The following is a 27812-nucleotide window of genomic DNA, read 5'->3' on the forward strand; positions in this document are numbered from 1 at the left end:
TAAATTTATGCTACGCCGAATTCATGAGCTCTGCAGTAGTTCTTTGGCATGCAGCAGCCTGCAGGACCTACAGTGGGCTCTCTATTTGTGTGAGGAATGGGGAGGTTTCACTGACTGGTAAGCTGTCCACATTACAAGGGATCACTTGGAAATTCTCCCTGATCTGTGTGGACTTTCATCTAGAATGTTCTGTTCTCTAGAATGTTCTACTTTGGCGAATTCTATAGCGCACATTCAATAATTACACTCAATTGTAACTTTCTTTGCTCCCACAATTCGGGGAAATTCTGTTGAGGTGGACATTCGAAGCTGCGATTCAGAATTCAGTGAGTCTAGTCCTTGAAGAACTTGGCAGAGGGTAGAATCAGTCCTTGGGATGCCAGGGTTAGTGGCTCTGGGCCAGATGCTAATTTTGAATTCCTGGCACACATCACGTTGTGTCTCGATTAAGCCAGGTCTGTGAGTTCCATGCAAGCCCAGCAACAGATTTTATGCAACACATATATTTGCAGTGAGAGCATCTTTGATTCAATTCTAGCTTTAAACATGTGACAAATGACTTCTACACTATACAGCACACACTACCTTGAAAAAAATGTGAATAGGAAATGTTAGGTATGTTATTGTTCTGTGGTAGCTAATTCTAAATTTTAACAAAGTCAAAGTAGGGAATTTCTTGCTAGGGCATGTCAAGAAATAAAGGACTCACTTTACCTCCATGTAAAAATAATGTTAATTCTAAGAAAATTATTTGTCTCTCCCTACTTAGTGTATGATAGAAATGAAACCATGATGTTGCTTCTGTTTGTTAATTCAAAAGTCTTAGAAAAGATGGATAAAAATAAAGATGGGGGGAAGAAAATGTTGATGTATGAAACTAGATTAAAAATATTTCTTTAGATGATCCATATCTGTGCCTTATTTTATTTATATGCACCCATGTGCCCTTCCAGGAGGTTTTCATTTGTTTTCCACAACAGGAAGCAAAGGCTTTTCAGCAATGGGGGAGTCTCCAGAAATACAACGCTTCTTGTAGCAGGGTTTGGACCTCGTTCTTATTTTGAAGTCACTTGTAAATACATATCTATTTGCAAAGGTTTTTAAGCTACTAATATAGATTTTTAAGCTGGGAGTTCGAGCCCTGGAGCGGTGCTGTGGATTGATATGTTGCCATAATGTTCTGACCTTGATCTGTGCCCAGCTGCTCAGTTTTCAGCCCAGATCAAAAAGACCAGGGTGAGTGCAGGACTGCTGGCACTGAGAAGCACAATGAAATTCAAGATGCTGGGAAATCTAATGTCCAGGAGCTCTACACACAATTTCTATCCATGGTAATAATTAAAGAAAATAAAATCAACCAAACTATAAGAAATGTTGACCTTTTGTTCTGAGAAACAGGTCCATTAGTTGAATGATTGATTTTGCATCCCCCCCACCACCACCACACTTATCTGTGTGTGTGTGTCTTTTCATTGTGTTTTATGAGACTATTTCAGGCCCATTGAATATTTAAAAGAGAAAGGAAATGGAAAAACAAGGGCAAATTTAGAAACCCTTATTCATTTGCTGGATTTCATTCCAGCCAATCTTCCACTGAGTCAGAAATAATGTGGCTCTTTGGGATAATAAAATGGGTTGTGTTATTATATTTCATAAACTTATTTTATAACATGCTCACAATAGTCGATGGGAAACACAAGTAGAAGCATGAGGAACTTTAGAAGCACAGTAGGGAATGAGCTGGTTTTTATTCAACACCGGCCTCACTTCTTTGGGTGTATCTGGTCTAAATGTTGGACATTATGGTCATATATAATAGAGATGATATAGGGAGGGCCTGACATCTCCTAATTTTTCATTCTACCAGTGTAGTGCTAGCCACCTCCTGTTTTTATGATACCAATTTAATGCCAGCCATTTCCTGTTTGCATTAGACCATTGTGATGCTAGTCTCCCACTGTTCTCATTAGTGCAGGACTGTGTAATAGCAGCCACCTCATGCTTTCATTATAAGAGAGCGGTATGGTGCCAGCTGCCACTTGTTTAACTTTACTGAGAAGCATTTGACCATGGACTACACACTTCCTACAAGCTACTGGCAAGCAAGGTAAAGGCCTCAAGGGTTTTGGTGAACTGATGGTAAGAACTGAAGTGACTTATTGACTACCACTGTGAGTGGATGATAACAGCCTTTGCTGGCCGGGAAACAGAGTAAATTGATTAAATTCTTGAACACTTTTACTTCTATTTTCTTGTTTTGTTTTAGTTTGTGTTTTTAGGGGGAAAAATTCTGAATTTTGAAGTAGTACTTTGTGGTAATATGTGGAGGTATTTATGCTAGAGACAAAACCATTACATTAGTGCATAAAATTCATTGAAAACTTAGTGTGCATAAGAGTCTCAGTAGCTTTAAGCTTTTCATATATGCCTCATGCATTATTATTATTATTATTATTATTCAAATTTCACAGATTAAGAAATTGAAGCACATGGCTGTCACATGAAGCAGAGTCCTGGAAATTTCTTCTGTACATGAAAGATCCCCAAACCAAAGAACCCACGCCATTGAGTGGATACCGACTCAAAGTAATCCTATAGGACAGGGCACACTTTTCCCTGTGAGTTTTGCAGACTGTAATTCTTTATGAGATTTTGAGCTGCTCACCTGGAAATTAGTAGCCCAACGTGTAACCACTAATGCACCAGACATCCTAAAAAGTCCAGGCTAGTAAATAGTTTCAGCCTCCACGACTACTCACCTCTGCTGTCGTAGCTCGAAAACAATCATGGAGGAAAGAACCAGGAAGCAAAGGGTATTTATAGAGATCTAAATACAGGCATGTGCATACGTAAATAAATTTCTGTGTGACAATGGGGAAATAGCTCTATGTGCATATATTTATAGGTTTAGTATTAAGGTAGCAGATGGACACTGGGCCTCTCAAGAACACTTTGTTCTATTAAACTGGCATTCCATGATGCTCACCTTTCGGACACTATCACTGAGGACAAAGCGGGTGCATAAGCAAATGTGGTGAAGAAAGCTGATGGCACCCAGCAATCAAGAGATATAGCATCTGGGGTCTTACAGGCTTGAAGATAAATTAGCATCCATCTAGCTGAGAAGTAACAAAGCCCACATGGAAGAACCACACCAGCCTGTGTGATCATGAGGTGTTGATGGGATCAGGTATCAGGCATCAAAGGACAAAAAAATCATGTCATTGTGAATGAGGGGGAGTGAGGAGTGGAGACCCAAAGCCCATCTGTGGGCAACTGGACATCTCCTTACAGGAGGATCGTGGGGAGGAGGCGAGCCAGTCAGGGTACAATATAGCAATGACGAAACTTAAAATTTCCTCTAATTCTTAAATCCTTCCTGCCCCACCCCATATCAAATCCCTTACAAATCCAGCTAGACCAGAAGATGTATACAGGCACAGATAAGAACTGGAAACACAGGGAATGAGGGCAGATAATCCCCTCAGGACCAATAATGAAAGTAGCGATACCAGAAGGGGAAGGGGAAGCTGGGGTAGAAAGGGAGAACTGATCAACTGATCGCAAGGATCTACATATAACCCCCTCCCTGAGGGGGATGGACAACAGAAAAGTGGGTGAAAGGAGACATCAGACAGTGTAAGACATGACAAAATGATGATAATTTATACATTACCAAGGGTTCATGAGGAAGAGGTGGGTGGGGAGATGGTAAAAAAGGAGGAGCTGATACCAAGGGCTCTAGTGGAAAGAAAATGTTTGAGAATGATGATGGCAACAAATGTCCTTGATACAATGGATGGATGTATGGATTGTGATGAGTTGTATTAGTCCAGTAAAATGATTTTTAAAAAAGAAAGAAAATGAATGAGTGTACATGAACATTTACCATGCAAGTGGCAAGCCACATTTGTCCCGCTGACCCTTACTTTCTCACATCCGAAATGAAGTCACATAGCCAGAGGGGTGGATTGGAATGACGTGGTTAGTCTAGGGAGCTAAGCTGCAGGGTCCATGATTCTAACTTGCGTTCTCAACTTGTTCTCCATAACTTTCTCACTGAAAATACCTCCCCCTCATTCATTTGGGAACTTTTATGGTGCATTAATGAAAGTTTTCAGACAGAAAAATATATTTCCTTAGTTCTGTAGGGTTATAAAATATTCATATATTTTATATTTTCCTGACTTTATGCCAAATCGTTTCACTTAAGAAATGTCTGTAAGAATTACTTTTGAACAATAAGCACCATAAATGTGAAATGTCTCATCCCAAAGTCAAGGAGTCTTTATCTGTGGATTTAAAAAATACAATCTTATATTTTGACCTACATACTCTTTTTGTTACATAAAATATTATGGAGTAATTTTTTTAATCTAGCACTTTATCATTCTAAAGGTGGTGTTTTATTAACTTTACCAAGTAGGGTAATTGACAGATGTGTAGAAGTTTGTTGAAATGATTAAAAGCTGTTGAGAATCGTAACCTGCCAGTGTTCCCTGAGAAACAAAGCCCTATCCATCTGTTAGGGGACTCTCTGGATGAGTGTAATGAGTCACCTTTCAAATGGCAGCTGTCACCCTAGCATTTCAACCTTATAAAAGGAAATATCTCTATATATCTATATATGTGTGTGTGTGTGTGTGTGTGTGTGTGTGTAATGATGTAATTACCTCGATGAAAAGGGGGCAAAACTCCCCAAGGTCAGAAAGCAAGCCCCTGCGATATCAGGCTGTGATCTACGACGTGGACCCCAGTCTGTTTGAGGCTAATACAAGTCACATCGGCAGGAGGACAATTAATATTCAGAAAGACATTCAGGGTCTGCCTGTAGCGTCTCCCTTGCCTTTAACATTTCTCAACATCAATATTCCCTCGCAGAGAACGTAGCACCTGTGGAAATGACTCTGAGTGAACGGCAGCAGTGAAACGTCAGAGACAGGGGGGAGGGGGATGAGAAGTCAGTGCCCTCCCACGGGAGGGTCGGAAGCTCTTCAAGCCCCACTGTGCCCACCATGTGTACAGCAATGTGGGCATCAGTGCTGCCAGGTGGGGGTTGGTGGGGAGACGTTTGTCTCATTGCGGCTTCTTCGTCTACCATTTATATTGACTCTCTTTGTTCTGGTGTTCGCTCTAAAGTAAGGCAGGTGGAGTCATTACATTTGCTGTGAAACAAAATGCAAATCCCACTACGCAAATAGCCCATTAAGAATTACATCGTGAACAGTAGTAGTATGTCAGCAATTACATGGCTTATTTTAGTTTTTTCTTATTATCATTAGAGGAAGATTCCAGTGGAAAGGAACGTCAACAAGTTGTGTGGGTGCTGGAGTAGTGACCCTGGACTCAGACTGGCGGTGTCTCCACGTGAGCTGGGTTTTGCCTCTTTCCGCCCGCTCTTCTGGCTCGGGGCTCTTCCAAACGTTCCTGGTTAGCGGGGAAATTCACTTTCACCGCAACAAATCCATTAGCGACGCACTGCATATTCAGCCAGGTACACCAAATAAAAACAAAAAAATGTGGATTGGGTCTGGTAATTCCGATTTATATTAATTCGCCTGTCAACGTGCAGACTCTCAACTTTGCCACTGGAGTTTCTGTCACTTTTTCTTTAACACATTACCATTATTATTTTTAAACCAGAGTCATTTCAAGTTCAAATTCATGAAATGTGCATTGGAACCACCCACCCTGCATGACAAATGGATAATGCAGAATGTGTGTCAAGAGAAATAACTTTTAAGCAAGGATTTGTGCTCACCTTCCACTCAGCTCATTTAGAAAGTCAATCTGACAATTTTTTGGCATCCACGAAATACTTTGAAATATATATTTTCCCAGTGATTTGCTGGTGGAAAATGTTTAAGAGATAAATAAAGGTGTTCCGCCTGTAACATTCATCAGACAGCTGGGTGGTCGGCGAACTCTGCTTGAGTGTGTGTTTCCTTCACCTGCCAACTCCCTTTTATTCTCACCTTTCTAATACATGTTCCTCACAAGGGCCAAGGTCATGGGAGAGAAAGAGAGAGTAAATAGACACACACCTCCATTCAATGCAAGGCCGTGTCAGGGATAAGCTAGTCATATCAAGGGGTCCCTCAGGCAACAGAGAACTAGACTCTTGAAAGAGCCCTGGAGGAGTACCCTTTATCTTTCTTTTACCTCGGGAGTAAGCTTTCATCCACCCTTCCTGGGCAATCGGCTTTATGTTGCATAAGGAAGAATAAATAAAACAGTCATTTCAAGCAAAATCTTTCCCTTTTGTTCTGTGGAGATTCTCCCAATATGTGTTGTTGCCACTGATTAGAACCTGACATGATACTCGCAGCTGCAGGATGACTCTGGCCTTGCAGTTCTTGAAAAACAACTGGCTGCCATCAAGTTGATTCTGACTCAAAGTGACCCTATAAGGCAAAGTAGAATTGCCTCTATCAGTTTTCAAAATTGTAGCTCTTCTCGGGGATAGGAAGCTTCTTCTATCTCCTGAAGAGCAGGGAGTGGTTTCAAACAGCTGACCTTGAAGTCATCAGCCCAGCACCTAACTCACTAAGCACAGGGGCCTCCTTCATGACACTTCAGAAGATAGAGAAGCAGCATGTTCCTCAGACACGAGGGTGGTTAATCGTGGTCTTGCTCATTTCAGACCTTTTCTCAGGAAAGATCAATCTCTAGAACAAGAGGTCATTTTTGCTACTGCAGAACGTCAGAGAAAATGAGGGAAAACTCTCAGGGAGATAGATGGACTCAGTTTTCCCAACAAGGATTTAAGCAGAACAACAATTCATGAATATGGTATAAGACTGGCCAATGAATGGGAGCCAACATGGCATCAGCTAGTAACAACAAATTTCCAGACTAAAATAGATTGACGGCAAGTTAGGGTATATTCTTTATGCTAAAAAAATGAGAATAAATTCCAAGACTACTGTCTAAAGCCTAGGGCAATCAAAAACATGTCAAACCTAGAATCCATTGTCTATTATCCAAACACTAATATTGTTTGTCTTCTTCCTTAACCACATCTTCTAATTTATATATATTTATATATAAATATATATATATATATATATCCCACAATAACATTAACATTGTTTCTAACAGTTACTGTTGTGTGCATTGTAGAAAGCTTAGAAGCACCCTTGGTCTTGCCTGCTAGATGCCATTAGCAAAATTACACTCAGATATGAACCAAATTAGCCTCCTCTGAGAACTACTGATTTAAAGCCATTCTTTTTTAATTTTAAACAACAATAAAACAAAGACAAATTCATGGTGACCGCGGCTGTTGCAGAGCAGAATGATGCACCATTGGGTTTAGATAACCATGACCTTTAAGAGCAATGCCTCTCTTCTGGGGCATCTTTGAGCGAATTTGAACAGCCAGCATTTTGACGAGAAGCCAGTGCTTAATCATTTTCACAACATGGTGCTACCAATTCCCTATTTTAGTTCCTAAATTATATATATGTATATATATATTTATATATAATATATATTTATATATATAAATTCCTGTGTTCTCATATGTAGAGAATTATGGAATAATTAAAATTATGGAAACCCAAAGGGAGGACATTTACATCAGCTTGAGACAGAGGAAACAGACAGTCCCAATTCTTATGAATGTAATTATTCTGCCTACCAGAAGTCACACAACAGATTCCAGGAGATGTTTTGAGAATCTAGAAATTTTTAAAAAGTCAATCTCCAGGGATGAAAGTCATCCACGACCTTGGTCTTCGTCTTTCTCTTTGGTCTCCCATTTCCTCCCAGAGCTCCAGACGTGATTGCAGCTTTCAAAGGAAGAATTATTTCTGGGAAGTTGGAAACATGCACACAAATGCTCAGCTGAATGCTTGAAGCTGAGAATGGCAAGATTCAGCAAAGTTGGCATTGCCTCTGGAGAGTTGGACCCAACCCAAGAACAAGGTGCTATTAAGCAGCATCTTCTAAAGAATGGATCACCAGGCAGAAGCAAGCTGTCCTCGTGTTTTGGGTTTTTTGGTTTTTTTCCCCCTAATTTCACATTCAGCTTGGCAAGACTTCATCAGAGCTCTCCAAGCTACTGAGCCTAATTCAGGTCTCTCCTTCGGCAGAAGAGAAAATTGTGACATCTCCAAAGCGCAATATTGGGTGTAGTCCTGAACTTGACCTCACCCTCCTTTCTCCCTTTCCAATAAAAGAATAGCCTATGTAAATGTGAAGAACTTGCTTTTGTTCCGGAAACCATCACCTGTTTCTGGCACCTCTGCTGCCAAAATCTCATCCCACCTTGAAGCTACCATGCGAATTCTGCCTTCTTCAAGAAACTCCGAGTTCCTTTCCCACGTAAATTTCCCATTGCAAGTTCTGCTTTATCATAATACTAGCCACAGACAATATGTGTGTTAATAGCTTCCATCACCACGGTATTTTAAATTTTATAGAAATAGATATTGCATTTTGTTCATAGGAGGAGGCTTCCAATAATTTGTGGGGGCACGCTATCTTTTCATTCTATTTATCACAAATCTTTTGAAGGCCCCTGAGATCAGGGTGTTCCACGAATCTGCAGAACCACCATGATTCTCGATGCATCCGTGCTGAGCAGAACTGGAATGCCGCCCTCCTGACGAAAAGGCCCACCAGAGAAGCCACATGGACTTCCATGATTAATTCCTTTCCTCTCCGGTATTGGAAAGGGTGTAGAGACCTCACGCTTGTCCAAAATGAAAGAAATGAAGTATGTGTATGCTCAGAGGTAAGCCTTTTTGCTTACCTTTAATGAAAGACAACACTTGCCATGATGGCATCTTAAAATTTGTTTTTCTTAAAATATACCCACCCAGAACCGTCGAATTGACTGTAATTTATGGGATTCTATATTAGACTTCTGAAAGTATAATCCTTAAAGAAGACGAAAGCTTCATGTTTCTCCCTCAGAGATGCTGGTGGGTCTCAACTGCTGATCTTGCGATTAGTAGTCCAATTCTTACCCCAGTGAAATTAGGGTCCCTTTCTTACTATGTAGGGAATGTATATTAATATGTAATGAAATAACTTGTCATCATTATTTCATTCAATTCTTGAATCCACTAGGCAGTCCTTCACTGATTCTTTATTCCAATCTATTACTTCATCTACCTCTTCGTCCATTGTAGAAGCTGTGATGGTACAGTGTTTAAAGTGTTCACCTGATAACAGGAAGCTGGTGATTCACACCCACCAGTTGCTGTACAGGAAACAGTCTCTTTCCTTGAAGATTTTCAACCTTAAAAGAAAACACATACCACTACAAATGTAATATTGTCCTCCGGTGCTATGTGAAAAATACTCTTTGCTTCAGAGGACCCGATGGCAGATGGGAACACTAGTTGCCTCTTTATTTTGGTGTCACACAAATGCTTTGAGAGCTGTGTTTAAATGAAGTCAACTGGACAGAATGTATCTATCCCTACACTGCCTTGGAAAGCCTAATGGGCTGTTCTACTTTGTCCCAAGGGGTCACTACAAAGGGGTCACTCCGAGTCAGAAACCACCTGATAGCAGTTTGGCATGGTGTTGATTTTATTATACATTCTCCCCGCTGTAGTACTCCAGGTAGGTTACAGCTAAAAATTATATTGTGAATTTATTCTCTAGGTTAAGAAAGACAATCTGGGGACTTTGCTGTGTGACACGGTTACAGGATAAGCCACGACTACCTCCATCAGGTCTCTAAGCACGTGGACTATGAGGGTTATTGGACTAAAAAAGGAAACAACTTATCAATTGATATCGGGGAAAATTCATGAGGTGGAAAAAGATGAAAATAAGAGTAGGCACGTGAGGGAAATAGATGAAACATTATTTTAAAAACTACCAAAGCCCTGCCACTGAGTTGACGCTGATTCGGAAGGCCCCTCATAGGACTTCCAAGCTGGCAAATCTCGACGGCCGTGTCTCCTGTCTCTCCGAGAGAAGCTGTGGGGTTTGAGAGCTGGCCTTTCGGTCAGCAGTCAATAAATACGAAATGAGTCCTATGTAAAAGAGACACAGGGACAACAGCTTTTAAAAGGGAAAACATAAAGTATTGAATATCCTTGTTTAAAACTGCAGTGATATGTTTCAAAATACAAGAAGGGACATATTAAAATATGATTTAATGCTATGAAAAAGGCTGTACTGAAATATTTAAGATCAATGATGTGGAAACTGTACATTTTGTCTGTTTGAATTTACATTTCTAAAACCTAAAAGAACATACTGGTGATACGGAAGAAGTACCATTTATTTCTGGACCTCCCAAGCATACCTGTGAAACAACAGCTGTGTGTTTTCTCTGTCTGTAGGAGACTTGGGTTCCAGAGAGCTAACTGCTAACGGACTCAAGCATACTAACGGCTCTGAGGGAGACAGAGGAGCCTGGCTGCGCCCATCAAACCACAGTCTCCAAAACTCTAGGGAGCAATTCTACTCTGTCCAATAAAGCCATGAATTTTAATTGATCTGAGGGCAGTGTTTTCCCTGTTAAAATATATATATATACTAAACAATATCTTTATAAGTTAAAGTCAAGCAAGTTCGGACCAACGTCAGTTTTGATTAATCACCCTGAAAAATGACTGATAATATTTGTAATTTCTCCCTTTTCAGCTAATCACTGGAGATATAGATGATCTGTTTTATCTAAAGGGAAAGAAGTCATAAATATAATTTTAAAATGTGTCACACATTTCTTAGCCATCGAGCTGGTGTGTAAATCTCTTCTCATCTTCTTTTTGTTGGTTTTTACTACTGACTTTGAAATTGAGTCTTCTGGTTGCTATGAGTCAGGATCAATTTGACAGTAATGGGTTCAGGATTTTGTGCATACATATTAATCCATATGTATTGGTGCAATATTTTAAATGCATCTTCAATATTACCAGTTTTTTTAGGATTTTCCATAAAAACAGTTTCTAATACTATTAGTGTAGAATAAGCCCAATAAATTAACTCGAAAGACTGAGTAAAGTCTGCATGGTAGCTTTGGGTGAAGATGAAGGGTTTATAGAACAATATTAACCCTTTGATATTTTCATGAGACCATACCATCAATGTAGTGAAACTTTGCATTAGATGAGAGTGGAAAATTCAGGCTAACTTTACAGAGACACAATATTTATTATTATTTTTCTTTATTTACTTGGAGACCACAGAGTTCGTTCTATGCTGCTCAGAGAATTAACTAACAAGCAGCAAATCACTCCCACATAAGCCATCTAAAGTAAAAGATGTGACTATCAATTAAAGGAGAAAATAGGTTAGTAAAATGCTTAAATTTTTACTCAAGTAATTTAAGCTACTAGAAAGGCAAGATATTAAATAAGACCAGATTACTGACTTCACAAAATTTGATTCACTCACAGATTTTGAACTTTCGGTTCACTTTTGATTTTTTTACACTTACCAACTTGTCTATATTAGGTAAACCGTTATCTCTCTGTGCTTCAGATTCCTTAACTCTGTTATTGCTTGGAAATTTATTCCAGTTTTCTGTTAATTTGAAAGCTCACTACAGACAGAAATCCTAAGTATTAGATGTATAAATTCTTCTGTCAGTTGGCCAGACTTGATGCTGTAAATTCTTAGAGAAGCAAGGAGAAATGTAATGTAAGCAACATGAAATGCCAAGTTCATAATCTAGTATAAGGCAAAACAAAAGGAGTGTTCCAAATGTGGGTTCTCCCATCCCAATTTTTGAAAGATATTATTAAGTAGTTTCAATTAAGATGTGGATGGTCAGGAATGTGAAATTTTAAAAATATGTCATAATAAAACATATTTTAATGGAGCTATGGAGCTAATTTAATGTGTATAGAAAATAGAATAAACAAAATTTTTCTTATCTCTCTAATATATAGAGAAAATGATTTCTATATAAAATAATCTAACACTGCCAATATAAAATAATCTTGCTAAACTGGATTCTTTGTAAGAAAGTAAAACAAGGAAACAGGTGGCCTTGGGCTGTCTCAGGTCAGAGTTAGGTTGCTGATCCTGAAGTCAAGTGTTCGAAGTCACAGGCCGCTCTGTGGGGAAGAGATGGGGCCCTGGACTTCTGAAGAGTTAGTCTTGGAAACCCACCAGGGAAGTTCTACCCTGTGCTGTAGGATCACGTAGTTGGAATCAATTCAGTGGCAGTGAGGTTTTTTAAAGAAAGAGTATACTTCAAAAATATTTTCATAAAACATCTTGAGGGGTAGGAAGCCAAAAGGGAGGGAGTCCTGAGGTAGAGGAGAAAAGTTTGAAATTCATCCTCAGAACTTTGCCCTAATTGACCAAATGTTTCAGCCAGCTAAATCCACATCCTTGCATGTAGCACCACCCACCTCCGGGGATGCTAGATAACTGACATAAAACTCCTGCTTGAAAGCTGTTTTTCAGGAAGGGCCAGTTTGGACCCATGAATCCTGGCTGGCGTATGATGTCCAGCAAGCGCTTGCAGGGAACATCCCGGAATAAATCCAGCTCACTCCCCGCCTCTGCAGCACAAACCATCCCCACGAACTATTGCACACCTGTCCTGTCACAAGGACTCTGCCTGATTGAACCATTTCCTGGAAGTCCCTGCCCATCTTTAGGGATAAATAGGAAGCTATTTCCCCAGTTTGAGACCCTGTTAAAACCCTGGCAATTTCTTGGTTTGGGGAGGGTAAGGGAAGTATTGCTTTGGCCTTCCCTGTGTCCTCTAAGGAGCGTTTTGCTTTAAATAAATATTTGTTCCTGTGAAGAACTTTGCGTGTGTGATTATTCTTAGTGGGTAGAAAATAAAACCTCTCCTTTATGGAACTGGCCTGGAAATAGTGACCACCTCTGACAAAAGGAAGACAGTTAAATAAAGCTGGAGCCCCTCCTTTTAAGAATTTAATCCCGACTATTGAGTAAGTTATTCAAAAGTCTAAAATCAATTGAACATATTTCCTTGACCCCTTTATAGCCATCTTCAAAAGCATGTGAAGGTTTTAAATATGGTCCCTTAATTTGCTGGCCTATATCTGTGTGCTATACTGATTCAATAGTGACCTCTACATTTTCTTTTCTTTCTACAAAGATCTATTCCCTAAGACTGTCGGGCATATCTCCTTTAAAAAGTTACTTGTTTGACTTTTTGATATTTCATCCCTGGGAAGGATATCTGGAATTTGTGTTCCACTCATGACATCCTCCTAATTGCAACACAACCAGACTGAGTTCTTCCTTGAGAAACACATTACTACTCCAACATTGGTCAGATTCTCCTTAAAGAACAGGGACGGCGTGTTGACCTCCTCCATTCAAAACCAGTGATGAGCCGGCTAGGCTAACGGACTTTACTATACTTAAAAATACATTTGTTTTTCATTAGGGAAAAACTAGTAGTGCCTAAGCAACATAAAGCAGATTCCTGTGTTAGTATCAACCAGGCACAAGCTAAGAATTCTCTGAAGGGAAAATAAAATGGTCACTTAGGGTCCTTATATGTAACTCATGGCATCTCAATGCTGTTCACGGATTAAACAACAAATCAGCCACGCTGTGAGCAAACAAATGGACAGTGTAGTTGCGTAGTCAGTCTACTCAGTGAAGTTCATCCCATCGAGGTGCTCTTCCATCTGGGAGGGGATGCAAGAAACCCTTCTTGATTTCTGTTTTGCTGGATTCAGAAGAGAAGTAAAGAAACAAAACCCAACAGACAGAATAGATGTTGGTTTGGAATCTGGAAGAGTGCATTTCCTGAGTCAGATTACAGAAAAATATGTGACCGTATGTACCTAAGAAATAAATGCAAATGCTAAATTCAATGTATGAAGAATTTCATTTGTCTCACCCCCACCCACCCCCAGATTGTGACGCAGATACATTCCCTTGTTTACTATTTACTCCTGGGGCATAGTATATAAAGGACAATCGAAAGTAGGAATTTAATAGGTCCTTGTTGAATAAGTAGAGAGGCACATTATTTAAAATGACATGATAAACATGTTCACTTTAAAAAACCATTTGTGAATATAGGTTTTCACCAGGAGTGTAAGATTATGAAAAGGTTTACACATCGACTTTTCTGAAATCCTTTGGGATTGTGTACCAATTTATCTTCAAGTCGATTAAGATTAAAATTCACCAGGACTATTAGTCTGTGACCTCGTGGTAATTATTTGACTAGCCAATTTACACATGTTTTGGAGAAAGGTTGTCTTCCCATTCCTCTCAAATCATTGCTATTGCTAATTTTTGAATCTCCTACTTACAGGCAAGCAGAAACCTTGCAACCAAAAATAAGTTGTGAATTCAATCTCCTTTCTGAAGCAATGACCGACGGGCCCCTGTGGCAGGTGGCAGTACGCAGTGCTTCGCTTCTGGGTTAATGAATGCAAGGGAAGGCAACGGCGCTATTAGTAATAGCTTTTTATTCGGAGTCCTCGTTTTCCAGAGAGGTCACATTAAACACAGCCATTAACAACAGCGTTGAGATAAATCCATACAATGTATGCTGCCTTTATTGTTGTCCTTGTTCACCAATGGCTTGGTGCAGCTAAGAACCACATGGAGGGATGGGGTTGATATATGGGAATAGCCAACCTGCAAAACACTGGGGCCAGGGAAGTTGGACATTAATCAGGTCTCATTCAATTATTTTTCAAAACAACACATCTTGATAGCCAAAACTCTCCAAATGAATTTGAATTAATTTTCTGATAAATGCTGTCTGTTGTCAAAAGAATATCATTAGGCAATAATGTGTGGGTGTAGATTATGTCAGACCGCAGTCTACTTGTTGACCTCAGCAACGTCCACTCCAGTAGGCAAGAACACAGCTTCCACCTGGTTCTGATAACGCTTCCTGCTCTCTGACTACACGGATTGGGTTTAGGGTGTCATTTTCTAAATCGAGCAGTGTCTAGATCCTTTCGAGGAAAGTCATGTTTTACAAGATCTCAGCTAATTTAGGAAAACAAAACAAGTCAATTTTCCAACCAGGAATTCAATTGATTCGTGGAGTAGTGCGCCAATCTTTGCACATAGCCTGCGATGGGAATATGCATATCAGGTTAAGAAATAAAATGGATCCATTCTTTGAAATTGCATGATATGTCTCTTTAATGTATACTTTGGTATCAGTATAACTAACACTTACTCTCACTGCTTTCACTGATGAAAATAGTTTTCATCATTAATATTTGATGGGAAGATTTGTTTAAAACCATTAAAGAATTTATCAGTAAACAATTGTTGGAACTCTGAGTTCTAAATAAAAGGTCCCTAAATTACTTCTTTATTTGTGCTTGGAATCAGTTATTTAAATACTTTAAAAGGTAAAATATTATGAAATTCTTAATTTTGAGTGTGTGCGTGTGTGTGTGTGTGTGTGTGTGTAGGAGGGTGTGATTTAAGACAATATTTTATATTCTAAATTATGGTGAAACCACACTGTTGATCATGCATCACCCTCTGGGGCAAGATACTCCCTAAAGATGTGATTTTGGCATCTCTTAAGGCTTCCTGGGAAGCCAAGCACCAGAGTTCTGTGATGAAGGCAGTAATTAGCCAAATGAATAAAAGTAAAATTCCTTCCACTCAACAATAAAAGCTAAAGAGTCCTTACTACCGAATTACCACCATCTTGTGAATGAACAACGGTCACCACTAAATGCAGACAATGTGTTAAATAGCTTACAGCAGTAACAGAGAGTTCTAAGGTACAGCCCTCATCCATTGGCACAATCAATTCTTAAAATCTCACGGTGTTTTCCTTCTTCGGACACACATAACAAATTGAACGATTTACTCAGCAGTAAGGATGTTTTAAAAAATAAACCCCACTCTCTTAGTTTATTTCATCTACATACTGCCTTAGATTTTACTAAATGGCTATCTGTCTAGTAAGAGAGAGGCAATATTGGTAAGACTAAATGGAAATTGGTTTCCCATCAAATTTCTGCTATCCACCTGTTGTCTCCTGGCTTAAAAAAAAATAGCATATAAGAGAGTCGACACATTTCAGATATATAAGTTGTCCAAAATATAGACAGTCAATGAAATTTCGCATGTACAAGATCCCTTCTTTTTCTCATTTCCACATTTACGAATAATAAAAACTCAGAGTAGAGCTTTGGAAAAGCTGTTACTAGGGACCAAAGACAGTTCTCGGGAGAATAAGGCTGATGGGAGTTGTCCTCTTCCCTCTGAAAGCAGTGTTGCAGGTGCGGGACAGTCTCAAATCGTGACGGCATTCGACAGAAATATTTTCAGTAGAATTTTTTGAGGTTTGAAATTACAAAACTACATTCCGTTCTATGTTGGTATCAGTTTTTGCTTTTGAATAGAAGGATCTTATGACATTTATGCTTTTTCTACACTGGCTTAGTGGCCAGAAAAGAAGGCACAGAATTCTCCACCAGTATGCAACGGGTGCGCGTTCCTGCTCCAGGGTACAAACAGCCTTTATTTAAGTCAGCGCCACATCCTCTAGGTATGGGCTGCAGACAGTTTGTCATGAAGCTGTAAAATGCCAAAAAACTCTAAACGCTGAGGGAAAACGTCAATCAAGGCATTTCCCATCTGCTGCTACTTCTGCAAGTGCTAATTTTTCCAATTCCTGAAATTTGAGGTTTCCCAGCCTCATATGGAAGTTAGAAACCTGCTAAATGCCACAGAAAAGGTGCCACTAAAATGAGAGAAAAGAAGGTGTATTGTTCTCGAAGGACGCCAATAAAAAGAGGCAGAAGAGCATTGAAAAACAGGAAAAACCAATTTTCATAAGACCCAGACTTCTTGAAAAACACTACACAATGCAAGTAAACGGTGCTGGTACCACACATGCATTAAAGCATTTTTCGTGTTTTTGAAATATAATGGGAACACACATCCCGAACCACGGATGACACTTTTGGAAATTAATGAAGGGCCTGGTATCTACATAGGCAGAAGCTGTGTGTGTTACTGGGGGAAAGAAACAATGAGAAAGTTTCAGGTACTAGTACAAATGGCATTCTGGTGACTTAGCATGACTTTAATAAAAGCTTCTACAAGGACTTGCACAGAACCATGACTGACGGATGTATTTTTTGACCTTTCGGTTAGCTCCATCAGCTCACTCAAACACATTTTGAACAGATTATGTACTGTAGTACTTGGTAGACTATACATTAAACAAGAGACTTTGCTCTGAGGCTCTGCTTCCCACACTCCATGGGGAAAAAGGAAGCAGGAAAAAACAAAACTCATAGAGTTCGACAGCTACCGAGGCAACACTTGCCATTTACAATATAAGCCCAAAGATTTTTGCAACACAACTATATATTAATTTAATAAAATACACAATATAGCTCTTATACACTCAACAATTTGGCTCATATGCACGGAATCTGCAATAAATCAATAAAAATATGTCATTTGATGTAAACACATTGAATCCTCTTACACTTGCGCATTTAAATGGTCATATGATTTGTAAATGTCTAAGATATTTCACCTTCCTGAGCTACTTTAGTGTCCACAAATGAAGAAAAAACATTAGCCACGTTAATTTTTCACCGATTACCGTTCATTCGATAACAGCTATGTTTTAAAGTTTTCCAATGTCAAGTTTAGAATGTCCTAAGTCGTTATTTGTTGGGCACTAAAATGCTAAGTAGGCATTTTACATCTTTAAATTTCCTTCTTCTCCTTTATGAAGTGAATCTGTCTATGTGTGTGCAGGACAAGATGGACTCTATCTTTTTACATTTAACTTTTATACGACATGAAGTGTAGTACAGACGACCAAGGTTTTTATGTGTTTTAGCTTTTGACTAATGATATGGAATGTTCCTTGTGTTTCTATGTGTGGCAGGGAACTTTATACAGAAATGTTTACCACAAATATGTGTTAATGTTTGGTGTAGCTTGGACTACTGCAAGGTCTTTGGGGACTTTCAGTAGAAGCCTGTGATGACTGTTAGACATCCATCACAGATCGCAATCAGGACCCTGCTTTGTATGGGGTTGATAGGTAAACAGTTAAGTCAGCATCCGTCACGGAGGGAGGACAGCCTTAGCGTGATCAGAAGTCCGGTCTCACACTGCATACCTTCCTAACTTGACTCCTCATCCTCGTTTCCTTTCTTCTTCCTTTTCCTTCCTCTTTCAGCATCCTTAATTCTGTCCTAATGTGAGTTTGGTCCACACAAAACCATTCTTATCTCTGAAAAACAAATAGCAGTGAAAACAACATACTCGTGGGCACTTCAGATGTTCACTAAAAGCCTTAAAGTAGCATTGGCCGATCTTCATCCCTGGAAAACAGCTTGTCGCCAGGAGGGATCATTTTTAAATCAACAGAAGAGACAAGAAAATGCCAATGCCTTCTTTCTTTCTTTCTTTCTTTCTTTCTTTCTTTCTTTCTTTTTCTTTCTTTCTTTCTTATCTTTCCTCACTTTCTTACAGCCACAGGGTCATTTCCTCGGCAGTCCTGCAAAAGCTTATCAATTTCTCTCACGACTTCCTCAGCATCTACGGACTCTCTGCCCAGATCCCTGCTGGGGTGGTCCAGCTGCTCCAGGACGGCGCCCATCTCGCTGGAATCTCGGCTGGTTCTGGAATGCACATCCGCCAAGACCCTTGCCATCTGCTCAGATGCCAGGAAGGGTGGGTCTCTTGGTTGCTTACTGGGCGACAGATACTGGCCGTCAGCGGGCAGGTACTGGCTACTCGCTTCGGCCAGGGCTCCTGGTTTAGCTTCGCAGCCGTCTAGAGAGCCTTTTGTGGAGGGGCAAGGCTCCACGCACGCCTTGGTTGGGCTGCTGGATGCGGAGGGGACCTCTTGGAGGAGAGGGCTCAGGGCACGTTTGGCTTTTAAATAAGGTTTAACATTGGCAATGAGAATAGTGTGCTCTCGCTTGTCTTTTCCAAATGTACAAAAAGTCTTTTTCCCGGTGGGATTCACAGTTTCGTAAGTCTCAGTCTCGACATTAGCTTCCACTGTGGGTACAAAGAGATTTGTGCGGTAATCTGCATTTTCAGCCTGATTGGCTGCGGGGAACTGTGGCATCCAACACCTGTCAGAATGACCGAGCACTCGACATTCATCTGTGCAATTAACGCACTCTTCTTGTTCTGCAAAACAAAAGAAGAAACAGCAAATCCAATCATTAGGGCTTCCTTGAAATTTCTACAGAGGCTGTGATCAGCTCTCAGTGGGCTTGCTTGACCTCTGGTCTCTTAATTAAAAAGGAAAAGAAAACAATATTAAAACATTTCAGGGTGGTTGCGTAAACCTGCTGGCTGAGACAATGGTTTTATTTAAGTCTATTCTCCAGATATTGGCAATTCCCTCAACCGAGGAAGAAGTAAGAAGTGGCCTTGGGAGACTGGCTCTCAGCAGAACAGAGCATCCCTGCAGACTAATCTCCTGGCGAGACCAGTTAGACTCTGTTCTTCATAACCCAGCCTGGAAACAATGGATTTCAAGCAAGGTTATTGGGATTCTCTTCTTTCTTTCTTTCGCCTTCATTTTTCTTAAATCAAATAACTGGTCACAGACTTGCTTGCAAACTTTCATAACAATTCCTTAATTGCTTCACTCCCCCACCCATCCCAAGTTTGATCCCTATTTTACTTGTAATTGTTATGTTGGTAACAGTCATAGGATAAAAAGGTTTCGTTAAAAAGCCTGCTTTTCCCACTGAGAATGACAAATGGAATGTTCTTTCCGAATGTATTACGAATCAGCTTGTCGGAAAGTGCACATTGATGTTTTATTAGATATGCGTATGGATCATGTAATCCGTTTTCTTCACTTCTGCCTCGTTTGCTTTTGGTGTAAGTAGGTGAAAATGGATTTACTCAACAGATATAGTTCAGAATGAATGACAAATCATGGTGTTCTATTTTAAAGGGTAAGGCTTTCTGTGAGAATTTTTACTTCTCTCCTTTGCCAATAAGCATATAGAGAGTCTAAATAAAACATTCTTTAATGATCCCTATTTCAAAGATGCTGAACAAGGAGATATGAAAGAAAATTCCTTCATTATGATAGCAGCTGTGTACTCCCATCAGTCCCAATATTTTAAAGCATAACTTCTGACTACATCTTCCTGTCACCCCTTTTGTACATGGATGGTGGTACCCTTATGTGTAATGGTCCTGTTTAAATCAAGGGACCTTTTTTTCTAGGAGAGGATATTTACATTTCCCTCTATGTGATGGGAGTAGAAATCCCTCGGCACTTAGAAACCCCTGGGATTTCCTATTGATTGAGGCTAGTTGATCCCTACAAATGCAGAATGTCCCTTGCAGGAAACAAAAGTCCACCGGCATGATACTTAAAAGAGAAAAAACAAATGCAATAGCATTGATTAACAGATACTTTACAAAGTCATACATAAATATGAGTATATGTTTAAACCATAAATCACTCCTTATCCTAAAAACATTAAAAACAAAACACAACTTGATGTCAATCAAAAGATTGTATGACAAAATAATTCCCTAAGAAACTAATATTTTTTGTTTGATTTCTAAGGAATCAACTTGTATTGACAAAAGGACATTATGGCATTTCATGGTTGGTACCATTTACATGTGTGAAATTTGAAAAAAAATGAGGAAGTAGTTGAATTTTAACTTTTGTCATGGTCATAAAATCATGTTTTCCCATGAGTGAGTGAAGTATAGTATGTGTATTATGAATACAGGTAAGAATACTGAAACATAGTTGTAAATGAGTTTGCACTCACAGAGTTGAAAGTCAGGGCTCGACAGACAGACAGATCTGTTAAGGTTAGACAGAGGGACTTGAAGAGCAGGAACAGCAGAGGTGCTAGGGTTACTTCCTACACAACAATTTTTAAAGAGGAAGCTGGGACCAAAAAAGAGAGGCGCTAGAAAGGTTTAATATAAAGTATCTGCTCTCTTTCTCTTCCTTGACTGGGGATCAAGAATGTTATCTCTTAAAAATTCCCGTTATCTCTTTATGTATGTCAGTAAGTGTTAGAGTAAAAATGTCATTTTTATCATTTCATTTAACCACTTCTCATCTTAAAATGCAGTAGAAAATGGTATTATTGCACTTGGTAATATTTTAGCATCTTATAGAGCTGTGAATTTTTCAAATCCCTTTATACTCCATAGACTTACTTTGAAATAAGCTAACATAGATTTATATCCCAATATTGACTGACCTTTCACTATTTGGATAACCTACCCACTGAATAAATTCAATATGAATTGAAGGGGAGAGGAAGATAGAATAATGCAGATATATGTAAGTGTAAATCAACCTTGCATTTAAAACCACCGATGTAAAGTGCACGTCGGTGCTAACATCCTGCAGCTTTTACCTTGTCTTCCTTTTGTAAGAATCAACGCAGCAATTTTTGAAGTACTAAGTATGACGCATGATAAAGTGTGCCCCTCGTGATGAGATGATGATTGGAATGGCCTCAGTCCTCAGCCAGTGGACAAAATTGAACGAACACTGTCAGACCAGCAGCAGAAACTATGAGCGCAACGGGAACTGCAACTGTCCGGTGCCACACTGGAATTGACGCCCAAAGTAATCATTTTGGAAGTTACACAAATAAATAGATAAATTGATAGGGACACCAAAGAGACATGGGTCATAACAGTGGTTGACGAAGCAGAGAAAAATTATAAAATTGAACAGAGAGAGAAAGAGAAGGGAGAAAGGGGGAGAGGGAGAAGGAATGTATAGGAAATGAAGAGAAGAAAACAGGTAGAAAAAAAGACAACGAACAACGACGAAGGGGAAACTTAATCTTCAAACTTACTGTGGAATAGATGCCAACTCCTATCAATTCTCTATTTATCTATCTATATTTAGTGACTCCATATATATTAGAAGGAACTCTGCCATTTGAACTTTTAAATTTTATTTTAATCCCATCAATATGCTAATTACATTTCCTAAGAAGAAGGGGGCGGTGTATTGTCTCGGTCCCTAGAGCTATTAAGGTATATAATCAAACTGCTTTCTGCTCCTTACAGAGAATAGATTCTGTAAAAGGTAGAGTGAATTATAAACCATAAAAATGAAAGGGAGGCAAATGATTTGTACAAATTAGATTGAAAGGCACTATTTATGTAAATTAAATATCTGTATAAGAAAACAATATTTGAGACTCTGAAGAGAGGAAATCAAAGCAAAACCAAGTAATCATACCTTGAATTCTTCCTTTTACATCAATCCAGGAAACCCCCCCAAAAAAAATTCACTCTAATTTTCAAATTTCCCTCAATACAACAAAGATGATCACCCTTCCACATGATACACTCCTTGCCTACAAGATATTGAAACCCAAATGGAATGTGGAGGAAAAATGAGAAGCTAAGAAGTGCTTGTATCGTAAAAACGAAAACCTTGTAGACTCAACCACTGAAACAGCTCTCTCAATTAATAAACTGTACATTAATAAATGTGCCTACACTTGTCATCATCAAACGCACTATTTAGAAACAGCCCTGCCTGGACACAAGTGTGGGAGGGTCCCCTTTTTCTGTCCTCAGCGTTCCGGAGGGTGTAAGAAGCATAACTCCGAGCTAGCAGTACTCCACTCTCAGTTCAGCGCAGACATGATGTGCTCGTGTCAAGCCAGAAATCTGTAAAGCTCCAAAGCCTTCCAAATAAGAGATGCAGTTGTGAATTCTGCTTGGAGTGGATTTTCTCATTGCACTGATTGATTGCTCTGGATGTATATGTAAAAAGCAAGCTTAAATGGCACTTCTGTCATCTCTGGTTCTATGTGCCTAACATAAAATCATTTCTAGATTATAGCAATCTTACAAGTACTACGAAGAGTGTCACCCTATATAAAATCAAGCTGGGCCGAAAGCGCTTAACTCACTTGCCCAAAACGGTATGCCTAATACCTGGTAAAGCAGACTTTGAACCCAGGTCACAGGATTCTTTACTGATTCATTGATATATAATTAGGAAAAAAACAAACAAGCACAAGTGTGTTTCATGCTTTAAGATTTTATATTCATTTTTCTGATATGTCAAATGCCATTCTATAGACGTGAGCTTAATTCTTTTGAAGAATGAAAGAATCAATATCTATGGATATTGGTAGTATTAGATAACTCACCCCACTTCCTGTCATTAAGTTACCACTCATAATGACCTTATAAAATATGTCTCCAGATTTCTACATTCCTCAAAATATGGGCAACTCAACCAGTAAAGGTGGATGAAAAGTGCATATCATGGCTTGTTGACATAAAACCATCTCGGGCTGGTCGGATACGGCTGCCATTTCTCTCACAGAAGGAAACAAAATAGTGTTTGCTTTGCCTTCCTTAGTAAACAGTCAGATTGCTGTTATTTCAGAACAGACCCGGTTCTTAGATGCTTGTCCTCGATGCCAAACCCACTGTCACTGTGGCTATTCCAACTCAGAGCAACTCACATAAGGTTTCTCAGCTAGAAATCGCCCTCCCTCACAATGCCTGCCTGATGAGTCTGCATGGAAGACCAAGGACTGAGGGGCCCACCACCTAACCCAGAACGCCAGCAGGGCTCGTTCTACATGCCCAGGATGGATATTTTGAAACAAAAGCAGACAAATGAAAAATCGGAGAAACCTTGAATGACTGGAAAGAATGAGGGAGATAATAATCTAATTTAAGCATTTTAAATTTGAATACTTTTCAGAAACCTGTTCCTTGCAGGAATTACCTTCAAGCTAACCCTCGAGGAAATACATTATATTCACCTTAATAAATAAAATAAAGCTGATTGGGTTTTTTTTCTTCTTCCCCTATTTTTTTCTTATATGAAAACAGTTTGATTTCCCCTTTCTGTTGATAAAAGCAGAATTTGTTAAGTATCTAGTTTTTATAATGCGTGATTTTTTAAAAATATATGAATCCTCTTGTTTCCTGGGATGATTGGACAATGTTGGATGTCAGAAGCATCTCAAAAAGTTCCGGGAAAACTTGAGTGGAAAGATAAGAGAATCGCTCCACTAACTTTTTATGTCCCCTGCTCCCCCCAACCCCCAACACACACACACACATTCACCTCTACTATGCGTTTAACATTTGAAATAATTTTCTCCACTCCTAAAGCCACATCTATTCCACAGGCCCCGAAGGAAAGACTCTAAACAAATTCACTTGATTTAGTTTGATTTTCTATCATAATTTATGAGATATTTTGGATTATACAGGCCCCAAAGGGAACTATCTAAACAAAATAACTTTATCTAGTTTGATTTTACATCATAATTTATGAAATATTTTGAGAAAGGGTATAACTGTCCCAAATGACTATAATACTTTCTATTTAGCTATACTGTCATACACACACACACACACACAAAGAGAGAGACTTGTATTCAAAAATCTGAATAGCAACATATGTGATTTACCCTGCTATATATATCAATCATGTAGATCAAAATCTACCGTGATACAGTCATTTTCTCCTTTACCACTTTCATGTAAAATCTACGATTTAAACAAAATATTTACTAGTTCTGGCTATAGAACTTATAATTACATAATTTAAATTTATTTGGACATAAAGCTGCCTAAAATATTTATATTCATATTGACTTCTTTAGTGGAAAGCTTTTTTCTAAACCTAGCATATGCAGTTGAATAATTCAGTCTTAGAGATTTTAGGCAAGCCAACATTTTGAGCCAAAATACAGGAATTATGTCACCTGCAATTACTCCAAGCAACATATTTGCATGGGAAAGAAATATTTAGATGAAACTCCAAATTATCTGCCCTTAAATTATTGGATCTTAGCAATCTTCCACTAGTGTCACAATCATTTGATTTTTGCATGATATCAATTTTGTAGTGTAGCTGTATCACTGGGAGTGTGTCGCCTTTTCAATGATGGATATGAGGTGTCCAGAATTACTATGTATAATATTTCAATTTGAAGCAACATGCTTATTTAAATCAGCAAGTATTAGCTAAGATTAAGGGGCCCTCTGCTTAGTTGTAGTTGCATTGGAAAAGCAGGAGGAAGCTCGTGTGTGCAGGGATTCTGCAGTGGTCTCCGCAAAGAAATGATGTAAGAAACCAGTCCATAAGTCTCTTTATGTACATTTACCTTTTTAGTCTATTATGTCATGTTCTCAGGCAGGCGTTTACACAAATCAGAAATTTAAACGTATGCTCTCTGCTGTTGAAGAAGTACAGGCTACCACCCGAAGAGAGATACTTAGCAACCAATTTGATACTACTTAGGGAAATGTTAGAAAACATAAAAGGTTTTCCGCTCCTTCCTTTCAGGTTTGCCTCCTGCCTGAGGACCTCACATCATTTGTCGGTCTATCTGAGAGCTCACAGATCCTTTCTAGCACAAGAGCTCCATATATGGATCTGGTTTCTGCTTCTGACTATTTTTAATAAAGAAGAAATAAATAAGAGGTGGTACCTGACATATTTGAAAAAACAAATCCATAAATCAGGCTACTGAGGATAATGTTTTCAAAGATGCTGTGGCTACTGGAAAGGGATATTTGCAAAGGAGTTGTTCTACTTCCTGACTGTCAACAAAGCTATGTTATTTCTGCACTGTGAATATCTTTAAATAGCAAGAGCGCGCTTCTCTTGAGCGTGGTGGCTGCTACTGTTTCTAACAGCAGCTTCAAATTAGAGTTGTTTCCAAGTAGATAACTCTATAAATGGAAGTTCATTTTTTATTTGTTCTCATTTATCTTTCTTTTTTTTTAAATTTCTAATTTACCTTCTTTCACCAATGTAAGCTTTCATAACACCTAATTAGCTGTCTGGAAAAGCAGAGAGCGGGCACCCATCTCTATTTATGGCGGGCACAAGTGTTGTGTAGATGAATTCTCAAAATCTAAGCAAAGCACCTGTCACTGATCCTCCACCTGCCAGCAAACTGTAAGTCAAGACCTGCGACCAGCAGTTTATGTGCAATGAGTTTCCTCAAGGCATCCAAGCAGCTCTTTCCCTTCTTTCAATAGACCCAATCTCACACACACACACACACACACACACACACACACACACACACACACACGTCTCTATGAGCACAAGTTCTAATGTATCTGCCTATATTCTAATGTACCAGAGAAAACACAGCAATACTAAAATGAAACCCCAGCAAAGTCCAACAAACCTCTAATAACATGGATTTTCCCCCTTGGTAAGTTGACGCAGTTTGCAACATGCTGTGAAGTGACACTTCTCTAACATCAACAACTCTTTCTCTCCTGGCTGATGGTGATTATCCTTCCTTACTCTCCTTCTCCTCCTGTGCAGCACTAACACTTGTTAGGATGCCGGGGTGAGTCATTCCAATGACACATTGACAATCTATATTCATGCAAATTATTTCCATTTATGACTTCTGTGTCCCACTTACTCGCATATTAGTTAAAAATAAACCTTCTGATGTCTCTCCGTCTGACTTTAGAGGAGTAAAAATTGATTTTTCAATGCTCTTTCTAGAGAGTGCTAATACAAGAAAACACCTTCTTCTTGTATTAGAACTAAAGATGTAGTCTAATACTAAGATTTCTTACTACATGTAATTTCCTCTGCTCATGATTACATGACTTCCTGGCTTGGTATCAGCAATATTTTTTAAATGATGGCTGTATCCCTAAAACACCAAAAAGGAGGTAAGAGAAAGGGTAACATTTTGGTTAATGACTGTAACTTAGTTAAATGACCTTTATCAATTCTAATGCATTTCCTCTGACTCTTCCATGTACAAAAGGAACTATGTTATAGTACATACACAGCAACCGCTTTACAGAGACACCGATATAGGCTGTGTGTTTGCTTCTTTTATTTTTGAATGTACGGGAAAAACCTAATAGGCTGCACAATTCTCACTTTGTGCAGATGCCTGTTTGTGTGTTGGCAGTGATATAATGATAAGACAGCAGAAATAGGACTCTGGGTGCTTAAATTATTTCCTAATAATCAGCCCTAGGGGATGACAATTCAGACACAGAGTTCACATAATAAAAAATACTATGAAAGAAACATGAGCATTTTCAGGTGGATGGGCTGCTAATCTGGCTTTTCCCGGTTTTACCTTCGTTGTGAAATGCATCCTGTTGGCTTAGGGTAGCAGGGAGCCTATTTTGAAGAGGAAGTTACTCTAATACTATCAAGTAGTTAAACCATGGCAGCTCTGAAGCCCCAATCCTATAGCGTGCCCCTGCATTGTGCAATGCTCCGGAATGCATTGCCACAGCTTTGTCCAGACCCGAGGAACTACCGGTCTATATCGTATTCCAGCGAATCCAATCACAGCTGGGGATTTGGAGCTGCTTGTTCTTTGTTATCTGCTGCTGGGTATTTGTGCTTGCTATCCAGTGCACCTGTACACCCTCGGGGCAGGTTGTTCTTGCTGTGACCCTTTGGCCAGGCTAAAACATTGACCCAAGTTAAATTTTCTGGTCTACTTGCTTAAAAATAAGTAGCCAAGAGTCTTTTAGGAAGAGAATGCAAATTAAGTCAAATGGAAATATAGTAAGAAATACAAACACAAGAGTGTTGGGAGTTTGATATGGAAGCATTAAGACTACAGAAAAATTAGAATCTACAGCATGCACAGGGACCCGATGGTACAGACGGACATAATTGTGTTTCGTGGCACACTGCTCTAGCATTAATATTCAAAATGCAGCTGCCCCCCTCCCCAGTCCCATCCTGGAGGCCCAGTCATCACCTGGAGAAGAAGCAGATGTTGGCAAGTGAAGGCCCAGCTCAATGGGGCCATTGCTTTTCTAGTAGGCAGCCTGGGAGAACTGGCTCTGAGGATCAAGAGTGCACCAATGGAACAAGCCTTGTATTTTCATTGAGAAAAGGACTGCAAGAGACCCTC

The 27812-nt window shown here is 39.2% G+C and overlaps 1 protein-coding gene across 4 annotated transcripts in view; it reads right to left on the reverse strand.

Moving 5' to 3' along the window:
• The window catches only part of PCDH17 (protocadherin 17), a 163285-nt gene that overhangs the window by 32138 nt on the left and 103335 nt on the right, over nucleotides 1-27812 (reverse strand). For 3 of the 4 annotated variants that reach the window (XM_075563004.1, XM_075563003.1, XM_075563002.1), the window contains one exon: nucleotides 15271-19077. The exons of the other annotated variant lie outside the window; for it this stretch is intronic. In XM_075563004.1, coding sequence (XP_075419119.1) covers nucleotides 18395-19077 — 683 coding nt within the window. In that variant the 3' untranslated portion in view covers nucleotides 15271-18394. Of the gene's footprint in view, nucleotides 1-15270; nucleotides 19078-27812 lie in introns of those variants that run through there. 4 annotated transcript variants of the gene reach the window in all.

This window comes from Tenrec ecaudatus, chromosome 11, assembly GCF_050624435.1.
Source record: "Tenrec ecaudatus isolate mTenEca1 chromosome 11, mTenEca1.hap1, whole genome shotgun sequence".
NCBI lineage: Eukaryota > Metazoa > Chordata > Mammalia > Afrosoricida > Tenrecidae > Tenrec > Tenrec ecaudatus.